Source organism: Eschrichtius robustus, chromosome 4, assembly GCF_028021215.1.
Source record: "Eschrichtius robustus isolate mEscRob2 chromosome 4, mEscRob2.pri, whole genome shotgun sequence".
NCBI lineage: Eukaryota > Metazoa > Chordata > Mammalia > Artiodactyla > Eschrichtiidae > Eschrichtius > Eschrichtius robustus.
The window spans coordinates 114,710,666-114,720,871 of record NC_090827.1 but is presented as its reverse complement, the minus strand read 5'-3'; the positions used below and the strand labels follow the sequence as shown (position 1 = coordinate 114,720,871).

General features: G+C 50.7%; 1 protein-coding gene across 1 annotated transcript; it reads left to right on the top strand.

Annotated features, from left to right (window-relative positions):
* The first annotated feature begins 7,910 nt into the window (after positions 1 to 7,910).
* DRD5 (dopamine receptor D5) lies at positions 7,911 to 9,326 on the top strand. The gene is given in 3 exon segments (XM_068542282.1): positions 7,911 to 7,976; positions 7,978 to 8,557; positions 8,560 to 9,326. Coding segments are annotated over 3 exon segments (1,413 nt in total).
* Positions 9,327 to 10,206: the final 880 nt, after the last annotated feature.

Here is a 10,206-nt window from a genome sequence, read left to right as displayed (position 1 = left end):
ACTTAGGTTGCTTCCATGTCCTGGCTATTGTAAATAGAGCTGCAATGAACATTGTGGTACATGACTCTTTTTGAATTATGATTTTCTCGGAGTATATGCCCAGTAGTGAGATTGCTGGGTTGTATGGTAGTTCTATTTTTAGTTTTTTAAGGAACCTCCATACTGTTCTCCACTTTGATGTTTATTAATTGTCATTCTACCGTAAGGAAGCCTCCTTCCCCTTCCCTCCCTCCCTCCCATCCTTCCTCCCTATCTTCCTCCCCTTCTCCCTCCCTCCCTCCCTCCCTCCCTTCCTTCCTTCCTTCCTTCCTTCTTCCCTCTCTCCCCCTCTTCTTCCTTTTTATTCTTATTAAAAGGATTATCACTATGGATTCATGAATTTTAATTTTATTCAATATGTTATAATCCGTTATTATTATCAGTTCTGATGCTCACATTGTCCCAGGTTTAGCAAGTGGGAGCCCTTTCAACTTGGTTGCTGTGCCCTTTTCACATGTCTCCATCATTCTTTGAGCACGCTCTTGTTTTCTGGCACCACAAGATGTCCCAGACTTGTGTGGTACCTTCTCTGCTCAGCTCTGGCATCAGCCATTTCTCTGAGTCCTTCTGTTGAAGGCTGGTGTTTATAAACCAAGATCTGGGTACCCTGTGGGTACTGAGCAACATTTAGTCTGAAGCCATGAGAAATGGAGCAGCACTTACTCATCCGTGTATTAGTCATGCTAACTAGCGTGACCTGGAGAAAGAAGCATATGTGTCACTCATGGAGAGTCTGATGCAGATTAGTGGATCCTGGGAGATTCCATCTTTGCAGCCCTGACGTCCCCGCATGAGATCATTGCTGAAGAGAAGGCCGAGGAGTCATGCCCGTTCTTTTTTTTTTTTTTTTTTTAATTTTATTTATTTATTTATTTATTTATTTATTTATTTATTTATTTATTTATGGCTGTGTTGGGTCTTCGTTTCTGTGCGAGGGCTTTCTCCAGTTGCGGCAAGTGGGGGCCACTCTTCATCACAGTGCGCGGGCCTCTCACTATCGCGGCCTCTCTTGTTGCGGAGCACAGGCTCCAGACGCGCAGGCTCAGTAATTGGGGCTCACGGGCCTAGTTGCTCCGCGGCATGTGGGATCTTCCCAGACCAGGGCTCGAACCCATGTCCCCTGCATTGGCAGGCGGATTCTCAACCACTACGCCACCAGGGAAGCCCATGCCCATTCTTAAGATACTTCCAGCAAGGAAGTCTACATCACTTTTGCTCACATTGCCATTTGCCAGAAGTCCAAGGGAGTCTGGGCAGCACAGGGAACACACAGGTAGTTGGTGCACCCTTACACCTTCTAACCACAGTATGTTCATCCATGCAACAAATGTCAACTCGGTTCCTCGTAGCCAAGCTGACTCCAAGAGGCTGAGATGACTTCACCTCAGGTGGTTTACAGCAGGGAGAGAAAGGTAAGTAAACAGTAAGTGAACAGACCATCACATGACAGTGGGCTTGCGAACTGTAGCAGGGGTAGGTGCTATGCGCTGCGCCGACACTGAATGGTTACCTCCCTGGGGTCTTGAGGAAGACCCATCTGGGTGGTCCATTGGCACTGGGTTTGAAACGTGAATGGGAGTTCACTCCCACTCAGAAAAGGGTGGGGACATCTCAGGCAGAGGAGAGAGCCAGGGCAAGGGCAGAAGACCCGAAAGAACTAGGCGTGCTGGGAGAAGAGGGAACAATTTGAGGTGGGTAGAAGGTGGGGTCTACTGGGAAAGGCTTGGGAGGCAAGGGATGAGGCTGATAACAAGGTGGGAAGGGCTGTGCTAAGAAGTTTGGAATTAACAGGTTAACTTTTGTTAGTTGGGTGAATAATTAATAATGTGGGTCACAAGGCATCGTGGGATGTGTTTAAGCTGATGAAAGACATCTCATCTGTGTTTTAGGAGGATCATCTCGATGGTAGAGCACGAGATGGAGGGGAGAGAAGACACCAAGACACACGGACCTGTTGGGAGGCTCTGGCAACCATGTAGGCATGAAGCGATGAGGACCTGAACTGGGGGTAGCAGAGGGGACAGGTAGAAGGGGTTGGCTGTTGGAGCCATTTGAGGACAATGAAACTATAGTGGTTTCCTTTATTGCAGACCATGTGGCTGATATTATTTGCTCACAATTGTTCCTGGCCTCCTCACATTGCCGTGGCTTCCCTGTGGACGGGGCGTAGTTCTTGCTCGCCCACTGACCTGCTTTGGTCCTGGGTGCATGAGTTGAGTTAACATATGCTCCATCCAACCAGAAGCTCCAAGCATGTGAATGGCTGGGGCAACCCTCTTGGCTCCCACCCTGCATCCTGAGAAGGCAAGCCCCAGGGATATCAGTGGCCTGGGAATGAGAGAGTGGAAGAGCAAACTGAACCTGACCCACATTTCGGGGCTAAGCTTCCCCAGCTGACCACAGACCATTAGCGACAAATAAAAGTTCATTATTTTAAGCCACTGAGATCCTGGGGCTGTTTGTTACACAGCATTATGGTAACAAAACCTGACTAATACAGGGGCTTACCATTTCCTAAGTATGGCATGTTGTTTAATGGTAATATCTCTGCATAGTAGGTATTAGTGCTACCATTTTAAAGATGAGGAAACTGAGGCTCAGAGAAGTTAAGTAACTTGCTCAAGGTCCCACAGCTAGTAAGTCAGAGAAGAGGGATTTGAACATGGGACTGTCTGACTTGCAAACCCCTCTTCCATCCTCTATCTACATGAATATGCTAACTTCTGGGATAGCTATTTTTTCTTGCCAGAAATGGCTGCTTTCAGCTTCCTGTGTTTCTGAGTTGGGAGAGGGGTGGGGGCCTGGGGACCAGCCTTTGGGTTTGAAGAGGCCTCCAGGTCACCATCAGTGGATGTGTGCTTGAGGGGGCTTCTCCAGCCTCAGGGATGGAGGCTGATGTTTCATCTCTACCTTTCTGCCTGGGCTCGGCTGAGCCAAGCTGAGTACATTGACAGCCTTGGTGTACCTTATAGCCAAGGAACTAAGCCCGTCTTGGTGTAAAACAGAGTTGACTCTTTTGATATCATCAACAGGCGGCGGCAGCAGCAGCAGCAGCAAAATCCTGGCTGTTGGCCCATTGATTTAGCCATTTGTCTCAGCGAAGCGAATCCAATTTAAAATATATCTTCAGAAAAAGAAGGATCAATGAGTTTAAATAGAGGACTATTTGCTAACCGGATTACGAAAACCCCCTTTGTGCTAAAATGTTCTAAGAAAATCCTCTTAGTACAATTTTGCAGGAGCCAAAAGTGTGAGAGGATCACTTACTTGCTGTCATCCTCTGAGGGCAGGGCTCTAGCTGGGATAAAATAAGAGAAGGAATTTATTAGCTGCTTAGTTGGTTAGAGTCTGTGCAGACGTGGCTGGGTTCTGAGGCTGACCCAAGAGACTCCTTGGTTTTCAGCTGTTACCCAGCTCTTTTGAAATATGTGGGAAAGAGCTTGGGTGAGAGAGAGCAGCGACTGCCTACACAAAACCATCATCCCTACCAGGCAGACTGCTCCCTGTGAAGATGGAAGAGACAAGGGCTGTAGCACCCTGGCAGCATATTAATTTACTTTGCTTGCCCAAGGTCTTATGGATAGAGAGAAAACTCTCAGTTTCCCAAAATGATGAGAAACCTGATATTTTGGATAACAAAGGAAAGAGTCTTGGAGTTCTGAAATCTGTCCTTTCACACACGAAGCTTCATGCCTCTGAGCCTTTGCACATGCTGTTCCCACTGCTAGGAATGCTGGTGGACTCTGTTCCGCCCTCCAGCTTGAGTGTCCTCTCTTCCATGCTGCCCTTCCCCGTGCTGCCCACCCAAACAGGCAGTTCATTCCCCTGTTCTCAGGTCACCACTGAACCTTGTTTACTCCCTGCTCTGGGCAGGGCTTTTTCAGTCATAGGTGACAACTGAAACTCAACTCAGATATGTGTTAGCAAAAGGCTTTTGTAACTGCAAAGACCAGGGTAGAGGCTCAAAGGTGTCATTCTCTCTCACACACTCTCTCTCTTTCCTCTTCCTTTTCCTCTTCCCCTTCCCTCTCCCTTTCCCCCTTCCCCTCCTTCTTCCTCCTCCTCCTCCACCTCGTCCTTCTTCGGGAATGTAAGCCCCAGGAGGACAGGAATGTATATTTGATTCTTCTTGTGTCCCACAACTTAGGGCAGAGCCTGGGATGTAGTTACGTTTGAGCCTGGCTCAAACATCAATTTTGTGTTAATTAGAAAAAGATACCCCTTTCTCAATATAATTTACTGCCTTTTGCTGGAAGTTTTAAATAATCACTATACAAACCTACCCTGGCTATGACTTGTATACCCCATACAGCCTCCCCTCCATCTCCCACATAGTAGGTCCTTAATAAATGCTTGCTGGATGAATGAATGGATGAAATTCAGGGAGTCAGAACTATCTGAAAAACCAATGCAAAACTGTGTGGTGAGCTCGTGTGTACCTTTGCTGATTGAATTGTCCATTAGTGTCAGAGTGTTGGGCACAGAGCCCCCCCCCTTTTATTATTCCTCCACCAACAAAGATTTGTCAAGCACCCACTCACTGTGTTGGTTTGGGGAATTCAGACACAAATAAGATGCAGTTTGTTGATTTAAGAAGTTCAGAGGCTAGAGAGTCAGATAGCCATGTAAATGAATGGTGACAATATAGTGTCACAATTGCTGCCTTATGAGCCAACCCAGGGCTCCACTGGAGCTCAGGATACTGACTCAGTCCAGAGGAGCCAGGAAGGCTTCCTGGAGGGGTGTCAGATCTAAAAGGAGGGAAAGGTACTAACATTGGTAAGTGCTCCATACAACATATAAAGCCATGATCCGTGTGTTTCAGTCTCCGAGCAGCGATATGTTCAAGAAGATAATTTCTTAACTCAGACTTTTCTTGCATTTCTTAAATTCTGTGAAGGCAACAGGTAATCCTTCTCTAAGATTCCCTGTCCCTTCCTATCCACTTTCCTACAGACCCCAGTTCCCTCACCTCATTCACATCAAACTTCCCTGGGAAACCCCACCTTGAGCTTTCAATCCCTCTTCCCACTTTTCTCCTTCTGCTCTTTATTATGAAGACAAACATAATTTCTTCCTCTGGGACCATTCCTTCTTCCTCCAGCCTCTCAGGTCCAATAATGCATCCACTTTCTGACTCTCTCTCACAAAACTCAGGGCAGAAATCTCCTTGGAGAGCAGCCCAGGGTAAGGAACTGCCCTGGTACAGCCAGAGGAAAAAGGGAGGCTCAGAGTCTCTCATACAGGAATGATTTTGGTATTATCACATTTATCTTTTAAACTACTATGATCAACCCATTTTGAAGATGAGGAAACTGAGGCTCAGAGAGATCAAATAACTTGCCCAAGATCCCACAGCTAGTAAATACCTGCTCCTGCCTGCCATGCTTTCCTTCTCTTATCTTCTCTTTTGCCTTCTTAACTGTGATTTCAACCCAAAGAGAGACTTACCCAGGGAAGGCTTCTCTAGACATTTTGTCTTGGTCAAACCAACCTATTGTACACTTTCATAAGGCTGTGTACTTTTCCTTCATAGCACTTGTCACAGTTGTAATCGTACATTTCTCTGGGTGATTCTTGGATTAAAGGCTCTCTCCAACACTAGATTATAACCTTGTGGAGGGAAAGGGCAATATATATATATTTATATACCCTTGTATTCCCAGCAAACAAAACAGCATCTGGGCCATAATAGGTGCTCAATAAATATTTGCTGAATAAGTGAATAAGAAACTGAAATTCAAACCCCTGTCTCTAAAACCCAAGTTCTTTGCTAACATCATGTGTTGGTGTTCCCCAGGAGGACAAAATGGGAGGGAGGTCATTTCAGGGTAAAGAATTACCATATGACTCATTAGGGAAATTACAATTTGTGTGTGTGTGTGTTGATAGTGGTTTGAATCCAGGCTGCATATAGAGGAGCAGCAGTAGAAGCTGGGGCACTGAGCAAGGGCATAATGATTAAAAGACCTCGCTTGCCTCAGGATCAAGGATCACAGGGAGCTACTGAGAGTTTTTCATCTGGGGAGAGGCATGATCATAGTTATATTTGAGAAAGATCACTCTGCCTGCCACTGAATGGAGGGTGGACAGAACCTGGAGGCTAGGGTAGCGTCACCATAAAACATCTTGGAGAAGGAAAAGTCCTGGACAGGGACATCAGTGGAGAGAGGGGTGGTCCAGCTCCTAGGAGATGGGGAGAGACAGGTGTAAGTGTGACTCCCCCGTTTTAGGCATAGACACCTGGACAGATGGTCTTGTCATCTCTGGCAGCATAAAGCACTGAAGGGGGAGATGGTTTGCGGTGGGAGAGGCTGTGTAGGGCTGAGCAGGCTGGGTCTGAGAAGCTGCTTCACTTGCAGCTGTTGGACCAGGGTACAGGTGGGGCTCAGGGCGAATGAGGCAGGTGGGTCAGAGTGCAGAGAGAGACTAGGGAGGAGTTGAGAGTCCAGCCCCCGTTTCTAGACCCCAACACAGGGTGGGTGTACAGGTCAGCGGGTCTCAGATGAGCCTGAGCAGCATGCTGCCGCCTCCTCCGTTTCTCGCCAGCTGCCTTCCGCTGAGCTTAACACCCGCAGAGAGACCCGGGGACTCAGAAGCGCAGCTGTCAGCTGGGAGGGAGGTAAGATCCAGGAACACCGCCCTCCCTCTCCAGTGTCTCCCCACCGTTCTTTTCTAAGAATTTGGGCTTTGGGCCACTTATTCAAGCCTCAGGTTCCTCATCTGTTAAGCATGAGCTAGGAATCCATCCCTGTAAAGAGAAAGACTGAATGCACCCTGCAGGGAGAAGGCACCTGGCTGGAGCTCCCTTCCTCTTCCTAATCTGCTGGGTTCATCCAAAATTATTCCCCAAAGGAAAAGCCGTGTAAGGATTGGGGGTGGGGAATAGGCTTTCCCAAGAGGTCAGGTTAAGTCCCAATCGTAGGATGGATGTTCCGGGGGAGGCTGGGAGAAGATGTTCCCAGGAGACACCACCTCCTGGCTTTACTGAGCCCTTACACCACCCGATGGAGAAGGAAGGAATCGTTTACCCCATTTTGTGGACGAGGAAACCAAGGCCCAAGGAAGTTAAGGAGGACCCTTAAGGTCACACTGCCAGTCCGGAGTGGGACTTAGGTCTATGAGAAATCCAAGGCCATCCTCTTGACCCTACAAACGCCCTTTCCCAGTCTAGAAGCCAGTGATTCTCCCCATTCCTACTCCACTTCCCTGTTCCCCAGAAGTGGGCAGGGCACCAGGGCTGGGCCAGGCACCTCTTCCGCTTCCCGGGGCGCGGGTCTGGGTCTTCAGAGGGCCGGGGTCTGGTACTAGAGCGCCTCTCAAACCTGCGGGTTTGCCCCCAAACTCTGGCGGACGCAGCTTGAAGAGTGAGGGCGCCAAGGCATAGGTGGCGCGGGTACGCAGGAGACTGGGGAGTGCGGTGGTGGTGGGCGGGGGCGGGAGCGCGGGCCCCGGGAGCAGCGAGGAACCGAGGAGGCAGCGCAGCAGCGGTAGCCCGGCGCCGGCCGCTCCCGGCCCCCGCCCCCTCGGTGGTGGCTCGCTCTTCGCTTATCCGGCTCCGAACCAGACACAGCCGCCGTCGCCGGCTGGCGCACTGCCGGTTCCCGGGAACAGCCCCTCGGGCACCGGCCGCTTCCCGGCACTGGAGGGGCGCAACGCGGCCACAGACCCGGTGGCGGTCGAGGAGGCAAGAGGGGTGCCGGCGCGCCCCGGGGCCCCGGCGCAGCGCACGGTGAGCGCCCCCCGAGGCTCGGGGATCCCTTAGCCGCGGGTCCCGGGGTACCACCCCTCGGGTACCCGATGGGGCCGCCCGGGGAGCGCAGGGCAGAAGTTGGGACCGCGCGTAGCCAGCCGGTGCCGCCGAACCCGATATGCTACCGCCAGGGCGAAACGGCACCGCCTACCGGGCGCGGTCCCGGCAGCAGCAGCTGGCGCAGGGGGGGCGCTGTGGGGGGCTCGGAGGGGGCGACGCTGCTGGGGCCAGCGCAAGCGGTCACGGCCGGCCTCCTGACCCTGCTCATCGTCTGGACCCTGCTGGGCAATGTGCTGGTGTGCGCGTCCATCGTGCGCAGTCGCCACCTGCGCGCCAAGATGACCAACGTCTTCACTGTGTCTCTGGCTGTGTCTGACCTCTTCGTGGCGCTGCTGGTCATGCCTTGGAAGGCGGTCGCCGAGGTGGCCGGTTTCTGGCCTTTTGGGGCCTTCTGCGACATCTGGGTGGCCTTCGACACCACGTGCTCCACCGCCTCCATCCTGAACCTGTGCATCATCAGCGTGGACCGCTACCGGGCCCTCTCCAGGCCCTTCTGCTACGAGTGCAAGATGACGCAGCGTGTGGCCTTGGTCATGGTCGGCCTGGCGTGGACCTTGTCCATCCTCATCTCCTTCATCCGAGTCCAGCTCCACTGGCACAGGGACAAGATGGGCTCCTGGGGTGGGGTGGACCCGCCATCTAACCTGGTCAATGGGACGCCCTGGGAGGAAGCCGGGGAGCCAGACTTGAGGGCGGAAAACTGTGATCCAGCCTGAACCGAACTTACGCAGTCTCCTCCTCGCTCATCAGCTTCTGCATCCCGGTGGCCATCATGATCGTGACCTACACGCGCATCTACAGCATCGCCCAGGTGCAAATCCGCAGGAATTCCTCCCTGGAGAGGGCCGCGGAGCAGGCGCAGAACTGCCGGAGCCGTGAGGCCTGTGCGCCCGACACCGGCCTGCAGGCATCCATCAAGAAGGAGACCAAGGTCCTCAAGACCCTATCGGTGATCATGAGGGTCTTCGTGTGCTGCTGGCTGCCCTTCTTCATCCTTAACTGCATGGTCCCTTTCTGCAGCGGACACCCCGAGGGCTTCCCCTGCGTCAGCGAGACCACCTTCGAAGTCTTCATCTGGTTTGGCTGGGCCAACTCCTCCCTCAACCCCATCATCTACGCCTTCAACGCTGACTTCCGGAAGGTGTTTGCCCAGCTGCTGGGGTGCAGCCACCTCTGCTCCCGCACTCAGGTGGAGACAGTGAACATCAGCAATGAGCTCATCCCCTACAACCAGGACACCGCCTTCCACAAGGACATCGCAGCTGCCTACGTCCATATGATACTCAACACGGTGACCCCGGGTGACGCGGAGGTGGACCCGGAGGAAGAGGAGAGCCCTTTCAGTCGTACGTCCCAGATCTCTCAGACGTCCCCAGATGGTGACCCTGCTGCCGGGTCTGTCTGCGAGCTGGACTATGAGGGGGAGATTTCTTTAGGCAAAATAACGCCTTTCACCCCAAACGGATTCCATTAAACTGCCTAAGAACTGTTCTTCGTGGATCTATATAACCGCATAGACATTAGCAAGCATGTAGAATACACACTGGACACACACATACATTTCCACCGCTGCTCAGTTTATCATGCCTTCTGTGTCGGTGTAGTAGTCCATGTGCTTAGAAACCTCACCGGACTGATTTGCTGAGGAAAGATTTGGCAGAAGCAGTTGGAAAAAACTCAGTCAAATATACCCTAGCCTAGCAGAGATGGATCAATTGTTCTGTTAGAGAAGATAAGATGGTGATTGATTCTAAAAAAAAAAAAAAAGTGGTATTTTTCTTTAAAAAGTATACTCTCCCCTCCCCTTTTAAATGAATAGATTGTTCAGTGACTTATCTGTGTTTGGGCTGATTTTTAAGCATAAGGTTCAATGTGTGTGTAGCGTTGATGGAAGTGTGTGTAGCTTTCCTGTATCTTGCTTCCTGTGGCCTGTGTTTCTGCAGTTTCTACTTGCTGTGTGTCTTTGCTACAGCTGAGGAATTCTTCCTGTTCTGGTGTCTAATAGACACAAATTATGTGTTCTATGGGGTGATTATCGTTGCTTTGCCAGATTGGTTTTCAGGACGGCTCCTAGAGAAGCCATGAGAGCATCCTTAAAAGCAGGAAAGATTTTGGCTGGGTCTGGAAGCACCCATTTATTTTCTTTACAGTCAGTTTGGCCTTAAAGGTACACACAGGGGCAAGAGAACTTGAAGAGTTTCTGATATCTCAGAATTTTAAAGAATTAGATACACACATCTTGAGTCTGTGCTGAAAGCTGGCTTCATGCCACAACATCAAATATGGACTTCTCAAGCCTGGAATTTCTTTTTTTTTTTTCTCATTTGGAATCTTCTTTTTCAAAGTATATAACA